The sequence below is a fragment of the Propithecus coquereli genome, unplaced genomic scaffold, assembly GCF_000956105.1.
Source record: "Propithecus coquereli isolate 6110/MARCELLA unplaced genomic scaffold, Pcoq_1.0 Scaffold49, whole genome shotgun sequence".
NCBI classification, from domain to species: domain Eukaryota; kingdom Metazoa; phylum Chordata; class Mammalia; order Primates; family Indriidae; genus Propithecus; species Propithecus coquereli.
In genome coordinates, this window is record NW_012150729.1 from 1,349,013 (window position 1) to 1,372,447 (window position 23,435).

Consider the following 23,435-nt stretch of genomic DNA (forward strand, 5'->3'; position numbering starts at 1 on the left):
TGTTAATCGACAATTCGTTTTATCTTCTTTTCCTCCTACACTTTTGCTTATGTATATTCATTTTCCTACCTATCTCCCTTTCTTAAGTCTTTCTTTTCTCCTTCCTTTCTCTCTCTCCTTTATGTTATCCTCTCATTTTGTTTTCTTTATATCTCCTTTCTGGATTTTCCACTTCCACACCCTTCCTGCTCTTCAACTCTGTTTCAAACCTTCAGCACGTTCCATATGACAGTGAGAGGTAAGCAGACTTCATGGGACAAATCTATGGCATCGCAAAAGGCCTTTGGAGGGCACTTAACCATCTCATGACAGAATTACTCCTGTTCCTTAATGTATGGTGCCCTTCAGCTGCTGGGCAGAGAGTAGGAGGAGAACAACTTCCTCACCATCTCCAACTCCCCCAGAGAGCGAGGTATCCGAGCCTGAGCAGGGTGAACCAGGCTAAGGCGTTTGCCTGGCAAAGTGGGTGACAGTGGGTGATGTCAGCAATGGGAGATTAGTTACATACAGGGGAATTGATCAAATGAGTACATATATTAAGGATGTTGGGAGGCAGGTTTCTTGCCATGGGAAAAGAGAATTACAAAAATGGAAAGGGAAAATGAACCCTGGGGTGTTGGATTGGAATTGGAGGTATGGATGTGAAAATTCATGTCTTTTGATACTATAGATACAGACAACACAGATGTAAATATATATGTGGACACATACGTGCATGTGCACACACATCTCACACACATGCATTCCTTAACTCTGTCTATTGACAGGGCTGGCAACAGTGACATGTCAGTAGCAAAGAGGATATTCAGTGCCCAGATCTTAGCTTCTAAATGCCATTCTCACTGAAAGCATCCGGGGCTCTTTGGAGAAATGGCTGATTCCAGGACTGACGCAGGGAAAGTCCAAAATGAGCCTGGGACATCTTGTGGTGCCAAAAGGCAAGGCAATGCTTGAAGAATGACGGGGACATGTCTAAGAAACACAGAGGCTGGACTGCAGGGGCTCCCACTGGCCAAACTGGGGATAATTTGAGCAAAACAAATAAACACTGTAACTGATCAGGATCCATTGAATAAAATAGGAAACGCTGAGCCCATACTCATATAAAGTAAATGAATAAATTAAAAGTTTGAGGATGTTTAGGGTATTTCCATGGTTTTAAAGTACCTCCTCAAAAAATATTCATTAACTGCAAAGTAGGAAAGAGTAACTTAACAGTGGAGATGGCTGGCGGAAACCACCTTAATTATCAAAGGGAACATCATCGAGAATGAGACAAGTTGAAATCATGCACCTCCTGGTGGGGTGCAGGGAGGAGGACACAGCTTCACTTTGGTGATAATCCCGCCAAATGTGGACAGCACAAAAACTTCAAACAAAGCAATCCGAGAACACTCTGCAAAATAACTGGCCTGTAATCCCCAATTGTGTCAAAGTCATAAAAGTCAAAGACAGACTGAGGAGCTATTTTAGACGAAGACAGTCTTAAGAGACATGACAACTAAATGCCATGTGTGATTTTGAACTGGATTTTTTGTTTGCAACAAAGAACATTACTGGGATGATTTGTGAAATTTGACTGAGGTCTGAGGGTTAGTTGGTAGTACTGTGTCTATGTTACTTTCCTTATTTTGATGGTCATACTGTGGTCGTGTAGAATGACCTTGTTTCAAGGGGGTAATGGAGCACTGGGTGTGTAATTTGCTCTCACATAAATCAGGATAAAAGTTCTTTGTCTTGTCCTTGCAACTTTTGTGTTTCAAAATTTTAAAAATATTTAATAAATCAAATGGCACAACCACTTTGGGGAAAAAGATATGTTATGAATTAAACACAGAATTTCCATTCATTTAGGAGAAAGCGTGAGAATTTACAGATATTTTGTGCTTATGGTAGGCCACACAGGGCTATCTGTACCTTGCACCCCTGGGGCTCTCTATTTTCTCTCCTCAGCTCTCAAGGGTTCTTTGATAGTAAAATAGAAAAGCACTGTTATTTATGAGAGTCTTTGGAAAGCTACAGTACTAGGTAATGGAAAGTGCCATGATCTTACTTCCTGACTCACTGGCCAGAGAGGGAGCGCCTGCCCGAATCAGCCAGCCCAGCCATGCAACTCTGAGCTGCTGCTTCAGGTGGAATGGAAGAAACTGGGCAGTGTCTTAGGCATAGCTTGAAGTGCTCGGTAAGTGGCGGGAGGACTTGTGGCTTCCATCTTTTTTTCCATTTGAGGGGCTGAATGTGGAAGTGAAAGGAGGATCTGTAACACTTGTGCTGTTGTGGGCAGATTTTGTCCTTCAGAGTCAATAGCGATGGGCTCTGAGAAAGGGATGAAGTACATACATTGCCTAAGAACATTTGACAAGAGACTTAGAACTCAGAACACCCATTATGAGTTGACAGCCTCTCAGGTTCACTTTCACAGATTCGTGCTTTGCTGTGCTGCTCTTGACTTTGACGGTGGGGCCCCTCTCTGAAATAGCCTTGGGAAACTGTCATTGTACTGGTGGAGAAATGTGGTGAACAATGCCCAATATCTCCTGGCCCCTATACAAAGTTACTAAATACTATCTTTCTCGAGAGGATCTGGTAGGCTTTACTCCTTTTGACAATAAAAGCTATAGATACAGGCAACTTTTTCCCTTTTCCCCTTGGCTACCAGGAAACTCATAATTATAGAGGTTTAAGTGGAGTGACGGTGGAGGCCTTTTGGCCTGTAAAGCTGCATTCTGTGTACTCCCTATGTCTCTCCACTGTTGACCCCCCATGCCTTGATTTTTAAATTTCTATTTGTGTTTTGTGGAAAGTTGACTTTTGTAAAATAAAGGTTTGTAAAACAACGAAACGGATGATTATCAGAATAAAGTTGAAGGAAACAAAATCTTCTCAGTAAAACTGAACTAAATGTTAGGGAGAAAATTATGCATAACAGTAAGAAAATAAGTTTCTTCAGTATTTAAGAGAAAATAGGAGGCAAAGAGGCCAGGAACAATATTTATGGCCTTGAGCACATGTCAAAGCACAGTGAGTTCCAAAGTGGATAATATGGGATTCTTGCCTAGAATTCTGTGAAGTAACAAATAGAAAAGTTCTCAGTATATAATGGAAGGTATCAGAAAACTATACAGGTATTTGAAAATCCACAAGCTGGTGTGTGAACATTTGACTGAGGGTAAAAGAAGTCAAAATGACAGTTGGAAACTATCCCACATCCTACTTGATTAAAAGCAACAACAAAAAAACAAAACAACAAAAACCAATACTTCCTTGTTACACATCCCAGTATTTTCAGTGGGAGTGACAAAAGAATGTCAGCTCTTTGTATATCGGCTCCAGGTCTCCTTCCGGTAAGAGCAGAGCTACCAAAGATTTCATCTGTCTGCCTGACAATTTCATCTCTCTGAAGGTAGAGGAACACAGCTGCTCGGAAGTGAATTCTGACATAAAAAAGGAACTGGTTGGGAATGTGGAAATGCCAAGAATCTCAGGAGAGATGTTTATATTATCTTGGCCCCCGTACAGCACTCCCAAAGCTCTTTATTTATATCTTTTCTTACTTATCCTTGCAATATTGTCACTTATAGACTTGTATCTCTCTATAACATTGTCCCTTGAGGACTGGGACCACATCATGTCATCTTTGTGTCTGCCAATGTTTGGTACAGCATCTTCTAAATGCAAAAAATCAAACATGTGCTGAGTTGGAATATGAGCATAGCAACTTGCATAATTTCAGGATGATCTGACAACAACATTCTTTGTTAAAACAATTTATTTCCCCTGGTTATGTTTTCATTGTAGGAAACTGGAAAAATTCAGAAAAATATACATGAGGAAATACAAACTCCCCATAATCCTCCCAACCAAAGCTAAGTATTTTGAAGCACTTTCTCCTTGTCTTATACTTAAATATTGTTTCATAATTTTTATCATACTATATTTGTAGTTCTGTTCCTAACACTTTATTCACCTTCTATTCTGAGCATTTTTCATATCATTAAAATGTCATTTTAAAATGACTTCATAATATTCCCTTTCATGTCTTTATCATAATCACTGAGATTTAAAGAATAAAGCAACATAGGGATTTTCATTGCTACAAGTTCTAAGAATTATGGTATGTCTGAGAAATCAAAAAGGAAACTATTTCACCTGTAACAGAAGGAGCGGGCAGGGCAGGGGAGACAGGTGAAGCCCCAGGTTGTTCCCCAGGTCTGGGTTTTACCCTGAGTCACCTGCGGTGCATGCGGAAGGTGAGCCCGCGGTGGGAAGCGTGGAGCCAGGACTGCTGAGGAAGAGTTAAAGCTGGAAGGAATGCGCAACCCAGAGAGCAGCAGAGCGTGGAGGCACTTTTCTGCATTTGAAGTATGACTGACTTACTCTGTGGTATCTCAGTTCGTAGAACTAAGGCAGGGAAGCGGAAATTTCAAAGACACAATTTGGACTCCACAAACAAGTTGGAGAGCTATTCTCAAAAGATACAGTACGCCATGTGAGGTGGGGAGTGCCCTGTCGCTGGAGGTGTTCAAGCAGGGCAGGTGGCCTCAGGGATATTAGAGGGTAGGAGGTACCTGCAGTCTCCTTTATGATTTGTGTCTTGTGTGAGTGTTGGAACAACCTAGATGAAATCTTCGTCTCTCAGAGCCACGTCAAAAAAAATGAGTAATAGCATTAGAGTTTGTATTTAATCCAAAGCCACCTGTTTTCAATTCCGAGCAGCCCAGAAACCTGCCAGCGCTTTCTTTTGGCCGAGTCAGGTGGTCTGGCACGGCGTGTGGCTTCCTTCCCAGCCCCCAGCTTCCTCGAGCCCTAAAAGGCACATGTAAGTCACTCCCCCGTCTGAGCAACAGCGCTCACGGTAAGGGCACAAACGGCACGGGCAACGGCGACGGCCGGTGCTTCGGTTCTGACCATGAGCCCCGTTACCGCCACCCGATGCGCCCTAGAGTCTGAACGCCCACCCGCAGGCCCCTCCCCCTGCCGGCGGACGTGGCTCTCGCGCCGTAAGGGCGCACAGTTGAAGGCTAAAGAATAATAAAACCCTCCCTCTAGTGGCTCAAGCTCAAACATTCTCTTGCCCTCCAAAGACCCAGAGCGTGTGTACAGGAGACACCGCGGAGCCATGTCGCAGGGTTGGAATTCCACTGCGTGGCGGGGCTGATCCCACCCGGGGCCGCGCTTAGCTCATCCCGTCGCTATTCCCGGAGGCAGCTGCCGGCTCCCTCGAGCTCCGCCCTCCCGCTCCGGCCTCACGTCTCAGGCTCTCAGAGGAAGGGGGCCGGGGGGTTGAGACAGGTCGGTGACCTTTTCCTTTCCGGCTACCCTGGTGGAAGGAAAGAATCGGTCAAATCTTAACATTCATTAAGCCCCCGCTCAGGCCGGGTGGCACTCCCTTTCTCCTGGGGAACTCGTAATTAGTATTTGTGGAACTCAAGCTCTAGAGCCGGTGCCCGCGAAAGGCATGGCCAAGGGGTGGACACGGGGCTCCAGGTACAAGGCACGCGCCGGCCCCCCGCATCCCAGCCAGCAGACCAGAGAGCGACTGCCGCGCCCTTTTTCCTCTCTTCCAACCCCGGAATTCCACCTGGGTCGCAAGATGGGGTGTATACCCAAAGGTGCCATAACTCTTTTTGCATATGAGCGGTAACTTTCTCTGAACCGCCCTCACTCCCGTTTCCACAGGTACAAGAGGTGCTCTGAGAGCATGTGGTGAGTTGAGGGTTGATGTGTCTGGTCACTACCCACGTTTAAATAACCAGCAAGAAGGGGATGGAAAAGTTTTTCCAATTCTTTTCAAGAAAATGTATTTTGAGGATATAATGAATCTAACCATTTTCAACTCACTTTTAAACCAATCTACTACAGAGCTGAAGAAAGAGATCAGAAATGAAATGAAATTCTGATACACGTTTAATCTACTTTAAAAAAACTGACAGGAAAAATAAAATTTCAGATGTTTTTTATTCAAAGGTTCTCAAAAGAAATAAAACAGAAAAGCTAACAATCTGATCAAATGTACAGTTCAAAAATGTCTTTTGGCGTTTAACAACAAGTCCTAGGAAAGAAAACTACAGAGTTATCTTGAACCGGACAAATAAGTTACCACTGGCAAGTTTGTGGCACTAGTAAAACAAAAATAAAAAATTAACTCTCTTGATCATATAGATATCTCTATGAAAATCTTTTTTTCAATCTGTACAAAAGGTCTTTCTTCATAAATTAATTTTTTTTATAATTTAATGGCTGTCTACTATGTGATGTTTAACTGATTTTTTTTTTTTATGTACAGAGGTTATGTTTCCCAAATCTTACCCAGACGAGTATGGCACTTAGTTCAGACATTTCTAGCAGCAGACTTCCCCTCTCCTCTATCTGAGCTATCAAATTTCTGTCTTAACTAATGCAAAAATATCAAGTAGTGAGAGACCCGGTTTATAAATGTACTAGGTACACAGAGGGTGCTGCGTTCAGTCTGGACTTTCACAAAGCAGTAATATTCCAGGGAGCATAGAACCAATAATACCACAACTTTAAAAAAAAAGGAAACAAAAACAAAAACAAAAACACATTTCTCTTATGACTATGTAATTTTCACTAGAATCTACACTTCTCAGAGCAGCAAGGACTTTTGAAACTATGAAATGTCACTGACATCTATAATCAAATACAAGCATAAAATTTAAGAACTAAAAAATACTCGAAAGAAATAACTGCTTAGCCCTAGCTCCTGAGCTAGGAGGATTTGGTCTGTGGAAACAGGGAGGGCCAGCAACCTGTCCCAGCACAAAAGAAAATAGACTCTGAGGTAGATAACTGATCATACACAGCTGACCAGACAAGTACACAGTTTTGGAAGACAACTTAATTTACCATTGCTTTTTAAAACGTATGCAATTGCCTTAATAAAAGAGCTTTAATAACAGTGAATTATCTCATATGTACTAAAGTAGAAATAACTGTGTATTTATGAATCAGGAATTTCATAGTTTCAAAATTGGTTTTCTTTACACTTGAACACTTGTAGTGATGACATAAAGTGTGGCACTGCTTGGATCCAAATCTTCCTTCATGCTTTTTTGTTTGTGTGTGTCCATACATCAATTAAAATTATAAAACCTAAATGCAAAGGTACAAAAAAGGCACATTCTCCTAACCGCAAACTGGTCCGGCAAAAATAAAGAGCACAGAAGATGTGATGCTGAGACAAGTTGGAGCTACTGGTTACTGGCTCTTCGGTCTTTGGTGAAGTTACCTTTAAAAGTGCCAAGTCATTTTTATTTTCAAATTTACCTAATAGAGAGAGAGAGAGAGAGCTAGTAGCCAATCGTTTTGATTCTATTCATATCTCAGCCTATGTTTGAAGATAAATCCTTACTTTTAGCTTTTGCCATTTAGTTGCAATAGCAACATTTTTCGGTTTGCCAGATTTCAGGCATCATTCTCATTCTAAAGCACTATCATTAGTATAAAGGAAGGACAAAACATTCAGTGACTCCCCTCCCCCACCCCCCTCCCCCAGCCCCAACGCTACCTACACTAAATCTAGAACATCAAGTTAGTTTTTTTTTTTCCTGAAAAAAGGCAAAAAAGACTTTACATTGCATCATACAGCAGATATCCTAAATCAGTCAAACTATCAGAGGAAACTGTTGGCATACAGCCTTACAAACAATTTACCCTATTAAAAGTTCCCCAGTCAGAAAATGTGTTTCACACAAAACATTTTTCCCTTCTTGCATTTCACTACCTTACACATTATGTGAAAAATCATTAAAAACACCTACTACATATTTAAAAAAGCCAAAATTTCAGCAACTTTTATTGACTACCTTTTAAAAGCCCTATGCTGCTGTTTTACAAGGCATAATAGACCAGCTCATTTGGTCGAAGCATTCTACATCATTAGTTTGAACTAACTTTTACTGAAACAGCTACAGCATCAAAAGAGTTAAGGCAAATTGGAATTCATAGAAAAGGATAAGACACTTCACACTACGTTGAAAGAAAAACGGAAAGCTAAGAAAAGAGACACTGACGGCAACGCTGAATTACAGCAACACTCGCACGGCAAGCACAGAATACCATGGGTGAAGTCGGACTATTAAACTTCAGAAAGCCCATTTCATACAGCTGAAAAAAAAAAACACAAATTAAACACAAAATGAACAAAACCACAAAAATCCGGTCATGCACTTGGATAAGTCTTCATGGTCTTTGTGCATACCCAGAAAATTGAAGTTTTCTTTTCTTTTTTTTTTTTTTTTTTTTTTTGCATCATAACATTTGATAAAAATCTTTTGTTTTTGTTTTGTTTTTTGTTTTTTTTTTACTAAAATAAACCTGTTCAGGGGAACAGCTACTAGATGAATTTAAGGGTTTTATGCACCTTATAGAACTTATAGCAAAAATAGTTTTAGTTGATTTCATTATAAATAACGTTTTCAAGAACCTGTGCAAAACTGTCAATAATTTCCTAAAGCACAATTGATCAGAAAAATCCATGATTGTTCAGCCTTCACACCCTTCTTCATGTAAGAACACCCTTCTGTACATCTGGAAGAGAAAAATAAAAGATAAATGCTTTTGTAGATTTGGTATAATACACCACAGAGCTTTGTAATCTCTTTCTTGTTGTTTGAGAAAGGCTGTGCTCATCACTGGTGGTAGACTGATAAATGCGAACTCTGGAAATGATGGTTACTTTCAACGCCTTGAGTGTGCCTTTCATATCCAGGACTTGCAAAATACTTTCTTCTCTAAAGGACCCAGAGCTAACTACTAGTAAGTCTCTAAAGACACAGAGTGACTTTATGAAATCAACAATACATATTGTCACCAGGGCAATCCAGAAACTGGGATGTTCTAAATTCTACACAATATTCTATTGCAATCTGCATGGTAAAGTGAAAAGTTCTAAAATTTGTGGTTCAGGTGAGAGCTGGGAATACAAATTTACAGTTTAAGGATATTGACATTAATCTAAATCCACAGTCAAGATATGGCTAATCTTGTAATGCTAGATTAAGCAACATCTTATGTTATAAATCTTTTAGTATATAAGTATTAAAACAATACAATATAAGATAGTTGTATTATAGGACAATTTTGGTACCCGGTGTTTTCTGATGTTACAGATATTTTTCTAGGGAGGAGAGTAATTATACGTTTGACTTTAATATAAAGCATTGTTCTTTTTGGACAGGATGATTAATCTGCAAATTTACAAAATCACTGATTTTAACATTTCGATAAGACTGGATGCCTTGGCTATGATTAAAGTGGTATGATCAAATCTGAGTTATTCCAACCACCATTTTGATTAAAACAAAAAACAAAACCGTAGACTTTGCTTGAGTGGAGCCCCACAGTCATGAAGACCTTTCCCTCATACCTCACAGTTACTTATTGGGTTGAAAGGTATACGGAGAATGGTCATTAGACGTCTCTACAGCCACCTGCTGCTGACCACTCGCCTCCTACGACAAAGCAGAACAGATGAGGTATTAGGCCTGACAGTCCAACAGCATACACCTGAAAAACAAGCACTCTTTAAAGTGCATTTCTTAATGTCACGTAGATCTTTCAAGGTTAATCATTTCCCTAAGTAGCTGACATGTCTGATAGACCCAAAGAACCTCCCATCCAAATGTTTATGACTTGTTTATTCTTATCAAACTATAATTTATCAAACAAATTTCTTATTCTCTTACTTCTTGGGGCCACATGTGATTTGGAATTCAGTATTTTCAGATTTTAGAATCTGAAATATGGTATGCATGTGCTGTATATCATACAATACCCCGAGGAAGCTCTAGGGCTGTACCTCATTAGCAAACATATTAATAGTTCTACACTGAAAGCCACAAATAAGCACAGTAAGTGGGATAAAGATTTTGTCTTGTCTCAGTTCAAGTTGGTTTTGCCACAGGTCAGGTTTTTTGCTAATGTAGTTACAAAGAGAATTTTTATTTTCAGATTTTTTAGGGGTTCCAGAATTGCAGATAAGAAATTGTAGGCTCTGGTAATTAAGGTTATCGATAATTGCAAAATCAGAAGCAAAATAATAATCATAATAACAATAGCAGTAGCAACAGCAGCAGGAGCAGCAAGGCACAGTCCTACAGCACTTTCCTGGAACTGGAACCTTTGGAATCTACCTAGTGGGCAGGATCAATTGGACTGATAAACTTCCTTGGAATTTTGAGAGTACTTAGCAGGAAAATGCTATGCCTTCTGACCAATCATAATTCAAATGTCAGACTTCTTTCTTCCATCCCAACATCAATATCTTCCATAACAAGAACTAAGAGTTATTTAGCTATACCAATAGCCTCTACAAAAACGAGCATGGGTCCGGGCGCGGTGGCTCACGCCTGTAATCCTAGCACTCTGGGAGGCCGAGGCGGGCGGATCGTTTGAGCTCAGGAGTTCGAGACCAACCTGAGCAAGAGCGAGACCCCGTCTCTACCAAAAAATAGAAAGAAATTAATTGGACAGCTAAAAATACATAGAAAAAATTAGCCGGGCATGGTGGCACGTGCCTGTAGTCCCAGCTACTTGGGAGGCTGAGGCAGTAGGATTGCTTGAGCCCAGGAGTTTGAGGTTACTGTGAGCTAGGCTGACGCCACGGCACTCTAGCCCGGGCAAGAGAGTGAGACTCTGTTTCAAAAAAAAAAAAAAATGACCATGGGTTCTTCCTCATCCCTGTTACAGTTCTGAAATATCAGCTTTTTCTTTTCCATAAAGTATCTTAATTAAAACTGATTTCTTTTTGTCATTACTTACTATTATTGATACGATCTTTAGTACTGGGGTTATAAACTCCACATTTATCTTAATGTGCCTGTAAGTATCATTTTACAGAGACAAGACAGAGTCTTGAAGGAGTATGAAATGCACTACAAGCTTAGAAAATATTTCTTGGGAGTGTGGCCTAGATGTTGTTACCCTAGTTTGTATGGACAGAATTATATTTTATAGATGAAAATAACACTCTATGTGTATACTTCCTCTAAACAATTCTTTATGCAAATGGTTGACTTTTGATAGACTTTTTTTCTTTGAATTCTATTTAATTTACCTATTTCCAAAACTACTTAATTGCCAAAATGGTCTCTGGATAGTCTGTACCAACCTCAACAGGAACCGCTGTCGTCTGCATGTGTGTGTACTGGGGCAGATAGGCTCCTTGCATAGCTGACGTTGCAGGCATGTACTGAAAAGAAGAACAAGGTCAGAATGGGCAGTGGTAAACCATGTAAAATTCTGAGTACTTGGGGAATTGTGAGATGGGTATAATGTATTTGCAAGTCTCAAAGAAGAAATTTAAATGGACTATCTAAAAGCTTAATTAAAGCACATAAACATGTCATATGGAAGGCAAAGTGAATGTTTTCTACTTTTTGAATTTGTCAAGCTAAAAATCCCATCTTCCTTTGGATTTGCTAATAAAGAAGCACATGGGTGAAGATCAAAAAAATCTGTAATCCTCAGTAATTCAATATCACTAATGTGCTATATTAGAAGATCTCTCCTCAAAGGACCTCGTTATTTCTTGGAAGCTCCCTAAACTAGAACCTAGTACTGTTTCTACAGGTGGAAACCCAAGGGATAAATGACTTATTAGAACTTTAAAAGGTCACTGCAGATTAGACAGCAGAGCCCTGTTTTTCTGACACTGAGAGTCATCCTTTCCCAAAGGCAGGAGAAATTTCTAGTCAATCCCATTGGATGTGTGTGGCCTCAGCTTAGCCTTCACAAGGAGCTGCTGCTGGTTTGGGGTGTGTAAGGGGAAAATGTACCACCCCTTCATTCTTTTAAGCTACCATAGATACAATCTGAATTAAAACCATCTAAATGCTAAGCATGCCAACCTGGAAGTTGATCTGGTACCAGCTCAACCTTATTACCCAACAGAGTTCCCTGGACCTTGGTGAAATAAGACAATATTAAGATCATGATTCAATGCCCTCAAATTCCATAAAAGAAGAAATAAATGAGGAAAAATTTCCTGCCTTTATCACTTTGTATTATCATCTTTTCCTTCATGACACTGCCGTAGCATCATGAATGACACTAGTTATAAAGGCTAGATGTGGTCATGTGTGGGTTATATTCTGGTAAAGGAGAGATACCCCGAGAATAGACTTTCAGTTCACCAATTAATCAAGAAATATCTGAGTATTTACGTTATAGAAGGCAATGTGTGGGGCAGAGAGAGGATCAGATATAATCTTTGTCATCATAGCACCTGTAATTTGACAGGGAAGATAGGGCTGCATTAATTTACCCTCCTCTGTTTACAGAGACACATGATATTAATTTGCCACCTACTGTTCCAGTGCTGCCTAGTGACAGATGACTCATTTGCTGGGCCAGAGGGCTGATCATAGATGCGGGCTGTAGTGACATAGTGTGCTCCATCGAGGGAGTTAACACGGCACCCTGGGGAGTTGGAGACAAGAGCAAAATAAGACAAACTGAGGGAGGGCGTTAAGATTCCATAATTACCTTTTGCAAAGGAAATGCCTTAGTTCATGGAGGAATGTGAGGCAAAAACAACCTCTCTCAATCTTGCAAAGCTATTGTTATTTATTTTGTTTCCTAAGCATCTTCTTCTAGATTGCTCTTCCTGAGAGTTTTGTAAGAGCATTAGGGAAAATTTTATCTTGGCACTCACTTCACAGAAATCCTTATAATAGGCAAATCTCTCTTTCCCTTCACTTTACCTAACTGTAAAGCAAGCCAGTCCAGCAGGAGGCGCTATAACAGGAAACACAAACCACAATTATCATTGGCTGTGGAGGGTTACAAAACACTTTCTTAAAAAAATGACAGTTGATGTGTTCTGTAGTCACAAAACAATAGATTATATTTAATATGATCAGTGTAGGCTTTTGTTTGACAACGTTCTATACAGACAGTCACTGGGTTCAGGATCAGGTTGTTAGGATTGAGAGCACATTCTTCACTCACTCGGTATTTCTCAGAACTTTAAGTGACATTTTAGTGCTGGGGTAGGAAGCCAACTCAGATATGATTAATAATCTAATTCCAGATTCTTTTATTTGAAAAAAAATATTGGTCATGAATAATCAAATTGAACATATTTAAGGAAACAGAGAGGAGGGAAAAAACAATCACCCATAACTCAGCCAGTCTAATACAGCCACTATTAACAATGTCAGGGCACGAATGCCAGAATCTAGCCTCTGCCTATCTCTGTATCGTTGCAATCAGAGTACATCAACAATTTTGTACTTGGGTTTTTGCTCTTAAGCTGGCATTCTATTATAAGCATTTATCTAACTTACTGCACAGCTGTCATTTTCATCATTTTTAATGGTTATATCACGGTGCATTGATTGTGTAAACCAAAATTTAATTAACTCTTTATTTTTGGACTTTTGCAATCACCCAATTACCTGAGAATGCAAGTATTCTGACACACACTCTATAAATATTAATACTAATGTATGTTTTGGCATCACTATACCTGACACACTGTTATTTATTGATAATTAGGTACATAGTTGAGGGCAGAAGTAGGGGGCATGTATTTTAATTCTGGTTTAAATCATGCAGTTTAAATCCAGGTGGGAAAAGGTAATGAATTCTTAGATAGGAACCTTCTGCACACACTCCCTAATGCCTTTTCAAAGATGGTAAACAGAGATATGTGCAGTCTTTGTCTCTAAAAGTTGCCAAAAAGAAAAAAAATATGTGTGCTGTAGATAATGTTTGTTATTAGTACATTTCATGAGAATTGTTTTTATTTTTTTAATTTTTAATGTGCATTATCAAAAAGTATGTGGTAACATGAAAATGACTCAGAAACCCAGAATATGGTGGAAGGATTTCCTGTTCCTTTTTCTCATTCACCGGCACCACCTGTAGGAGTTACTGTATTAGGAAGTCCTCAAATTCAAAACAGGTTGATTTCCAAGCATTCCAAAATAGGGTAGCACAGAGTATCAGGGACACAGATTGCCATGGGCATGTGTGGATCAGTGGATGCATATTATGTATACACAGTGTGTAGGTTAGTGTAGATTTATGGATGTATGTGTGTGTATGAAGTGCACATATACAGATAGATATGTGTGTATGTGTATATATCACATACCACACACACATACATAATCAGAGAGATCTTCTGTGTTATCACCTAAACGTATTTTATCTGCTTCTTAAAGGTCATCTCAGCACCTTCTTGTTCAGAGCTTGTTATCCTGGATTGTTGTTTCATACACATGGTTTTTACATTGCACAGTGTCCACATTAAGGAGGTATCCTGAGACAAAGTCCTGTCTGAATTTAAGGTCAGGAACAGTGTTATTTTCCTAAGCAATCCAATCTGTTTTTACCTTACACACATTGTGAACTGCATTGCTTATCAGGATTCCCATTTTGCATTGATTACTAGAAAGCTCAGGGCCAAATGTGTCACCTTCTCATGGCAAGCATGCAGGTCATTCTCATATTCCCTGCTTATAATTTCCTAAATTCTACACCATCTTTGGTGAATGGTTTTAACCCAGAGAATACACATTACATAGCTTACTTGTAAAATACAAAGACATTAAGATGAAAAACTTACAGGGTGCTGTAGGATATATGGTTGAGGTTGCATCCAAGAAGGACTTTGCACCTAGGAAAGGGAGGATTTGGAAAGAAATAGTGATTTCCATTGTAATGCTTACCTATTTCTCTAGAACTCTTTTTAATCATGCTAAAAATCTACAGAAAGAAAATAAGGAAACAATACTATCAATGATTAAAAAGATTAAGGCAGTTAGAGTTCTTGGCAAACTGGTCACTCTGAATGGGATGAAATGATTATTTAGAAACGATTTCTATTTGCTCAGTCAAGAACTATTTACCGAGTTTTAGGCACCAAAGAGAAAAAGGAGAGTAAGACATGGGACCCACCCTCAAGAAATTTACTGTTTAAGCAAGGGAGACAAACACAGAAACCACTCGAATAAATTAGCGATATGTACTACAGTCAAGGCATGAACTAGGTACTTTAGGAACACAGATGAATGAGAATTCCAGCACATCTTATTATATGCTAATGCTTAAAGTATTACTATGTGCTTATTTAATAAGAATAACTAAATTCAATCTCTCTTTGGTACCCAGAATGTTAGGTTTCAGAAATCTTGTAGAGTGGTCAACAATATCTAGTTAGTGTGGAAAATAAAAATCTGAAATTCAGATTTAGGAAATTAAACTTTAGTAACTAGATTTTGACGTCTACAGTCAAAAGGGCATCCACACAGCAAATCCTCTGAAATGAGAAATGAGTCAGGTGTCGTGGCAGGAAAGAAAGCATGTGTAGTCTGCCACTTAAGAGAAAAACTTATCAGTCCATTTCTTGATGCCCAGAGCTTTCCAGAGTCTACATAATTTTAAAATAAGTTTCGGTTTCTAATTCTTAACAACAAAACCCTCTTGTATTTTATCCCCTATTGTTAACTTCAGAGATGCTATAGAGAGGACATGGGGAAGAGTCATGGGGGAAGAATGTATTGTGATTTACCTTGATAGCAGAGCCCCGATACTTGTTTTCTCTGGTTTCCTTTGCCACCTAAGGCAGACCAAAGTTAAGTGCTTCTGCCTTGTTAACATTTCAATTATCTGGACTGCAGCCTTTCCCCATTGGGGTATTTGTGGTTTCTTGCAGATGCCAATTTCTCAAATCCAATTGCATAAGCATAGGGTGGTTTAGTGCAGGACCCTCACAAGGATAAATCACAGGGAGGTGAGCAGCTCCCTACAGACCCCAATTTGGGCCAGATGTCCCCATTTTTTTATGCTTCAGTGGCCTTAATAATCTCACAGCTTATAGCATTATGGGGTCAGGGAGCTATGACATCTAATCCAATTTTCTTTCTTAAGCAGCAAATCAGCTGCTATCAATTTCTAGTCCTCAATTTTCCCTAATTATAAAATGGGAATAATAATCTATGTTCTGTAAACTCTTTACCATTGGTTCTTAACCTCTCTAGGGTCATGGATCCCTTTGAAAACCTGATGAAAGAAATAAGCCCTTTCCCCCCACCCCCAACTAATTGCACATACACAAGCAAGCAACATTTTGCAAACAACTTAAGGGGATCACAGATCACTTAAAGCTCATTCAATGAGCCTACTTGGTTTTTGAACATATGGTGTTAAGAATCAGCTCGAGAGGCTATGGCATGAGTGTCAAGCTGATGGACTAAAATTCCACCTGTATCTCAGAGAAATAAAGAATGTCCAGAAAAGGAAATCGGGCCTTTGAAATAATATGCTGTTTCCTTCCACTTAGCCATATCAAATCTATTACCAACACTGGTCTCCTAATTTTTTATGCCGTGAAATGATTCTGTGATCGAAATGCACATTGCTTTTATATTAAAGAAGGAAAAAGAGGTCGTGGAGCAATGCTTTGAGAGCTGTAATATCTATGCCAACATAAATGCAAATTAGAATGTACAATCTTTCATTTGCCTGAGAACAAGCTTACATTTGCCCCTATTTTTGGTGACATGTAAATGACAGAGGTTTCTAAGTTCAGATAGTTAAGAAAGAAGACTACCTATTAATAGCAGACATGGGAATTGTTATTAGGGAAAATGCACTAGAGCAGATCTCACTGAGTCTTACACAGGCAAGGACAAGGTAGGAATCCTAAGTCCAAAACAACTGGAATAGGCATTAAATTAGTGAATACTATGCCCAGCAGATTGAAGCGACAGAGTAAGTGACATAACAACCCAGAGAGAATAAAGAAAAGAAAATGAGTGGCAACTCAGGGAAAGGAGGACTAAAGAACTTAAAAGCTGAGGAAGGCTGTGAATGCCACTTTAAAATTTCAGTTTTAGCACATCTAATCACTTCTGTTATTTAAGGCCATTTTTATGTTTTTAGACAGAACCAGCTTTATGATATTGCTTATGTCGACCAAACCATTATTTTAAAAGTATAATTAATATACTCTTATTATGAGCCAACTAATCCTGTGTATTAATGATGATAATCATAGCTAGCATTTATTGAGTGCTAATGAATTTTCCAGATACTGTGCTGAGCTCTTTACATAGTCTCATTTAGTTCTTACAACTTTCTCAAACCTATGAGATAGAAACTATTATTATCCCCATTTTAAAGATGAGGAAATTGAGGCTTACAGAAGTAAAATAACAGTTGTTAGATTACATATTGTAGTCCCCTAACCCCAGAAATCAGGATTACATCTTATTCAATTGTTTTAAAAACAAGAATATGCAAAAATTTTGTTTAGCCACACAGGATTCCAATAGTCAACAAAAGAGAACTCTCCTTCCGCATGTCTGTAATGGAACTCCATTATAATGTTCCTGGTCTAGGCCAGGGCAGTAACCATGTTACAGGTACTCTGATACGGGAGGGGAAATGCATGTACACCACTGTGTTCATGAAGAACAGAAGCTAACCCTGCAATAAAACCAAGTCAATATTATTACAAGGTGTTTAATGAGATTTTAAGTTGGGAATTTATTTTAAGGTAAAGCCTCTTCACAAAATAACCTAAATAGGAAGTCACTTCTTTCTTCCTTTCTTTATTGCCTCAAATGTCATCTGCATTGCTCATTTAATGCTACTTAATAGAGACACACCTTTGTGTATTGGCATGTTTACTTGTTCTTTCATCAGTTCTCTCCGATAAATAAACAAAAGCAAGAGTACACACCTACTCTGTATTCTACCTAATGACAATTAACTTAAGTTTCAATTTTTGGGACACATGGTGTCCAAAAGCAGGGCCCGCTGGTGAAGGAAGTGTTTGGGTTCATTCCAATTCTAAAATGCTATGATTCCAAGGACTGACAGCTGACAACTATTTTCCCTTGTTTTACATTCTCCTATACAGAAAAGTAAAATCATTCTGCCAAATAAAAAGCAGCTTATTCTAAATTGGGTATCCAAGCTGCACAACATTTGACTTAAATTTCATTATAAATGTTCAAAATTTTAAGACACATAAAAATGTAGCAGAGATTCATGGTCCACGAGTTGCCATACTGCTGATGAATCCTAAAGGTACAAACCTGGTAGGCAGATACAGGAGATGCAATATAGGGTGTAATAGAAGTTTGAGTGATCATTCGGTTTGTAGCAATACTGTATGGTGAAGGATAAAATCTAGAACAAACACAAAAGCCTTTATTAAGTAATCCTTTCAGTAGAATAATTCATGGAACAAATGTCTGATATTTTCCACCTTCACATTTTCTCTCAAGCCTTACGCATTTTCCTTAATGACATACCCGTTCTGTATAGCAGCTGTAGTTGGGTCATAAGTAAGTGTCATTCCGGCCTGTGGGAAAGAGAAAGAAATATAAACATTCATCTAGAAAGGCACAATTTAAAAATTCCATTTCAGCATAAGACAGTGATAGCTTAGCAGCATTTGATAAAACTGGGAGTTTCTGTTAGTCAAATATACTATAAACTAAATATGAGAATTAAGCTCTAGACCTGTGCTGTCCCATATGCTAGCCATTAGCCACGTACAACTATTTAAAATTAGATGAAAAATTCAATCCCTCCAGCATACTAACTACCTTTCAAGAGCTCAGATGGTCACATGTGCCTAGTGGCTATCATTGGACAGTGCATATTCAAGAATATTTTTCCCAGACATTCTTGGACCAGTACGTTATTACTGTTTTTTAAATAACAATTCATGGAAAATAAATATGGGGAAATAGAGGCCCAACATTTTATTTGAGGGTTTTCTTTAAATTGAAGGTTTTCTTTAAATAAACTATTCAAAATAATGAACCAAAATAACTAAAAACACCCAACTTAATGATAAATATACTATTTATTCTAATAATGTTATTTATGATAATCTTTGAATATTAAAAATGTAAACTCTTTTAAGAAACCATGACATTAAAAAAAACCTCTAAAACACTTGTGTATTTCTGATAGCAGTTTAGAATGCTCTTTTACTTTACGTGTAGCTAGCTGGTAAACATAGCTATTTCTACCAACTACATGTTCATCTGGAGAATCATTATTTTCCACACACATTGGGAAGAGTTTTAATTTGATGTCACTTGAATTATAATGTACTAGCAGGAAGGTTTAATCCTGGCACCTATTTCAGATGGGTGGCAGCCAAGTCAAGATGCCTTCTGTGTAGCTTTTCATGTGAGCTTTCATGGTTACATGCCCCCACTAAATTTTCAAGAAAGGACTTACAAGTCTCACCTCTCCTTCTCTGTGCCATGGCCTTCCATTAGGGATGTATTTGTTTGGGTTCTGTCTCTTCTTCTGTCCTCCATCCGCAAACTTACACAATAAAGGTTCTGTAGGAACTGAGTAAATGGGTAAAAATAATATGAAACCACAGTTGTGTATGTGTGCAGATGACATGACAACATGTAACTGAATTTCTTGTTTAGTAGAAGCAATGTTGGTGCTTTAAGGGGATTCATAGAATACTTTAAAGGAAAAGCGTACTCAGAACCTTGTAAAATTATCCGCTGGTGAAAAACATAGTAAAAAATAACATACTAATATTATTATTTTCAAGTGACAGTGTAATGAAAACATTTAAAGAACCATTCTGAGGAAGCAATGGAATCTTCTGCTTCAACTCTGTACTTCAGGTGCAGATACACTTTTTATTTGGGGCCCTCTTGAATTCCACCTCTAGACCATCACGAAAATAATTTTCAAATGTAAATAGGACTGTGCCATCCTCCGCTCCCCCAGTGTTAAATGTTCCCGTAGCTTCTCTTTATAATTCTTTAGAGAGACTTTCACTTCTCCCAGTGGAAAACAAGCCCCCTTTATTTTGCTCTCACATATTTTTATCCATAGCATTTATAACAATTTGAGTGTAGTTACTGGTTTGGTGTCTGTTTACTCCCTCTAGAATGGAAATCCCACGGGGGCAGTGCCATTGTCGGTTTCGTTCATCACTGTATCCTCAGTACCTAAGTGTCGGTACTTTATAGGTGTTTATTAGACCTTGGTTGAATCAATGAATGAATATAAACACATCTCACTTGTTTATTTTTGGGATACAGCAGTAAAGAGAGCTGTTGTGAGAAAGCTGAAAATGCTTGCCCACCCTATTTAAAGGTTTCTCTGTGCCTTTAATTATCCCGCTGGGTGTTGCTTTACTATATATCCAACTCACAAAATAGTCCAAAGAAAAACCCAAGAAATGAAACAGAAAAGCAGAAGACGCAGAGGCTATTTTAAAGGATACATATTCGTTAGAGTTAAAAAGAAAAAAAGGCGACAGACAACACAATAGGCTACCAGTGTGACTTTTCCTTTTCTTTGCTTTTCTACAATGGAAATAGCAGCGTATTCCTGAAAAGTTGTGCATTTTTATGTAAGTTTCTAGTTAATGTAATAAAGGAAATCACACCTTCCTGTCTGGTTCCCACATTCTGCCCTTTGTCTACTACAGAACCATGATTACTACTTTCAAGTTCTGTTTCAAAGTTAAATAGCCATGAAGAGAAAAATATTGCTTGTGGAAAATTTACTCCTTTCTCCTTTGCCTCTTATTATCCTAATTCATCTCTTATTTTATATCACTATTACCCACCCACTAATGACAGGGTAGAAGCAATAGTGTCTCTCAACACATCTCTGCCAAAAAGCAAAACAAAACAAAAACCCAACTGTAATTCCTTCTCGGTGTAGGCTGTTGTTTGGCACTCCTTTCTTCTCTCCCCAGTGTGAACCACTCCAGAGAGATGGGTTGGAATATGAGCTCACTTTTGAATGGCAACTGCACTATGGGTACCAGGACTTAAGAGCAAAAATGTTAGGTGTCTGGTAAGACTATCAAGGAGCCTCGGCCCTACCATCCACCAAGGGGCCCTTTGTTTACCTTCTGATGGAACCTCTTTCCCCTGCTTTCCTGAACAAGGAACTGCCATTTAAGGCAAACTGGGTGTGATGGGAGATGGACTAGGGCCATATCCCAAACTGTAGATGAATAGTCTATTTGTCTTTTCAAAAAAAGGTGTTGAGTTTTTGGGAATTTCTACCTTTACCAATAATCATAGAAAGTAAATAAATAGATGTAACAAGGCAAGAGGGCTTTCTAATCACTAAGGACACTTTTAGTTCTATAGTCAAACCATGAAGAGATGGATGGAAACTAGGGCTGAGAGAATATAGCATCCAAATAGAAGGAGGAGGGAAAGCGCAAACCTTTCTGAGAGTCAAGACTTACTTTATACCTGGAATTCCCTAAGTTACTAGTCATTCTCGCCTTTGAAGGCAACCAAAACAATGCTGCCTAAAATGCCAGCACTGAGGCCAGGAGTGGTAGCTCACGCCTGTAATCCCAGCAGTTTGGGGGGCCAAGGCAGGAGGATCGCTTGGGACCAGGAGTTCAAGACCAGCCTGGGCAACACAGTGAGATCCAGGAGGCTGAAGTAGGGGGAGCCCAGTAGTTCAGGGTTATAGTGAGCTAGGATTGTGCCACTGCACTCTAGCGTGGGTGACAGAAGGAGACCCCATCTCTAAAAAAAAAAAAAAAAAAAAAATACCGCACTGAAACTCCCCTCATTCTCCTGGGTCAATGTGCAAGCATATATGTGTGTCCAACTAGAAGCGGGTGTGGTGCCGGGGGACACCTCACCTTGACATCTAAGGACGAATCAAGAACTCAGATGAGAAAAGCCAAGATCCTACTCTCCACAGATCTATAAAGGTCCTTACAGCATTGAATGTTTTATCCAGTGACATCTGAGGTTAAGATTTTGCCTCCATAAAATCCCATAGGGCAAGAGAAAGTATAATAAATTCTGTGGTACTGGCACTTCGTGGGGCTTCACTGTGAAAAGACACTTTTATCTGGAGGGTTTTATAAAAACGAGCTACTAGATTGAAATTTAAATTTTTCTTTTTTTGAAAAACAGGTTAGTTGGCTCAGGTAGTGATGCGAACAGATCATTTTCCTCCATTAGCATAATTTCTTTCAGAGAAAGGAAGTGACCAGGCTGGACTCATTCTGGAAGCTCACCCCTGGTCACCTAAGCAGGCAGGTTTGAATGAAAGCAGTGAAGTAGCAAGACCCTGATGTGTACTGAAGCTCCACACTTGCTGAATGTCCAAGCACCCCTATCTGTGGATGAGGCACTTCTAATATATTTTCATTCATCTAGACTCTGACCTGTCAAAGAAAAAGAAATCTCAGGTGACAATAAAGCCTGCTAAAAATGTATAATGATGAGGTAAACATCAAATGGTAATGACATGTTTGCAATTATATCAGTTAAAATGAAACAAATGGAAGGATGTAATTGAATCTTTCAAAAATGAATTATATTTACTACATGATTTTGTGCTGTCAGTAAGATACTTTTTTCCCTCTAAAAGCAAAAAGGTATGTACTTAAAACAGTCTGTATACTGGCAGGTGTCCCATATCTTAGAAAAACAGGCTTCTTATTTTAAAAAATTATAACCAGTAGAAATGACACATTTTTTAGATGGTTGCTAGCTCCTTGTTTCAGGGACATAGGAGTGCCCCAGTATTTCATGTGAAGCAATATAAATTCCTAACAGCTTCTTTCCTCTATTAAAATTCTTGTTGGTCTATTTATTAGTTGAAATTTTTATTGAATGTCTACTATGTGGCAGGCACACAAGGGCTGGGAATACAGTGGTAGATAAAACAGGGTTCTTGCCTCATTGGGGCTTGCAGTTTACTGGGGAAGAGAGTGTACCCATCTTATGAAAACTCATTTAGTCACTTATAGAAGAGAGTACTGTTTTTAGAGATAGTTGTTTTTAATGAAAATGCCATCTAGAAACAAAATACTTTTGATGCAGAAAGCTGTATTTCTTTTACAATCACTTCTCCATTTACTTGAATGACATTATGAGAAACAGTGTCTCCCTGTATGTTCTTAAAGTTTTACTTATTACAAGATTTGTCCCATGAAAGCAAATTACGTAAAGATTTAAGAAATTTCTAGGTATTTTAAATGGCAAAAGGGCCTGACTTATTTTCTGGCATCTCTTGAGAGCCAGGCTAAGGTAATAGCATTACTGGGTTCTCCAACATGCCCTCAACAGGGCTTTCAGAGGCGGATCTTTTACGAATGCCTGATTTCGTGGTACTAACAATCCCCTCTAAGAGACTATGAGCCATATGGCGATGCTTATGATGACTTCCAGCCCATTATAACTAACACTGTTATAACACCAAACATTAATATTTTCCTTACCTATCTTCTGAAGCTCAAACTCTACAGTAATTTGGGGTCAAATGTCTTTTCTTGATATTCACACTAAAAATGACTTCCACGGGGCCTGATGTGAGCAAGCATTGCAGCTCAGGGTTGGATCTCCTACAAGTCCTCCTCCCTTATCTTACCAGAGGGCCTGGAGCTCTCTGCCGTTTGTAACAGGATGGGCCTT

The 23,435-nt window shown here is 38.9% G+C and overlaps 1 protein-coding gene across 4 annotated transcripts in view; it reads right to left on the reverse strand.

The window, feature by feature from the left end:
* Positions 1–6,096: 6,096 nt before the first annotated feature.
* RBMS1 (RNA binding motif, single stranded interacting protein 1) overlaps positions 6,097–23,435 on the reverse strand; it is a 133,599-nt gene continuing 116,260 nt past the window's right edge. Inside the window, exons 7-15 of one of the 4 annotated variants that reach the window (XM_012655846.1) lie at positions 19,246–19,352; positions 18,294–18,343; positions 18,075–18,168; positions 15,542–15,589; positions 14,597–14,647; positions 12,331–12,441; positions 11,132–11,212; positions 9,389–9,473; positions 6,097–8,550 (exon numbers count right to left, since the gene is read on the reverse strand). In XM_012655846.1, the coding sequence (XP_012511300.1) occupies positions 9,396–9,473; positions 11,132–11,212; positions 12,331–12,441; positions 14,597–14,647; positions 15,542–15,589; positions 18,075–18,168; positions 18,294–18,343; positions 19,246–19,352 (620 nt within the window). In that variant the 3' untranslated portion in view covers positions 6,097–8,550; positions 9,389–9,395. Of the gene's footprint in view, positions 8,551–9,388; positions 9,474–11,131; positions 11,213–12,330; positions 12,442–14,596; positions 14,648–15,541; positions 15,590–18,074; positions 18,169–18,293; positions 18,344–19,236; positions 19,353–23,435 lie in introns of all 4 variants that reach the window. The other 3 variants (XM_012655845.1, XM_012655848.1, XM_012655847.1) reach the window with 3 other exon arrangements.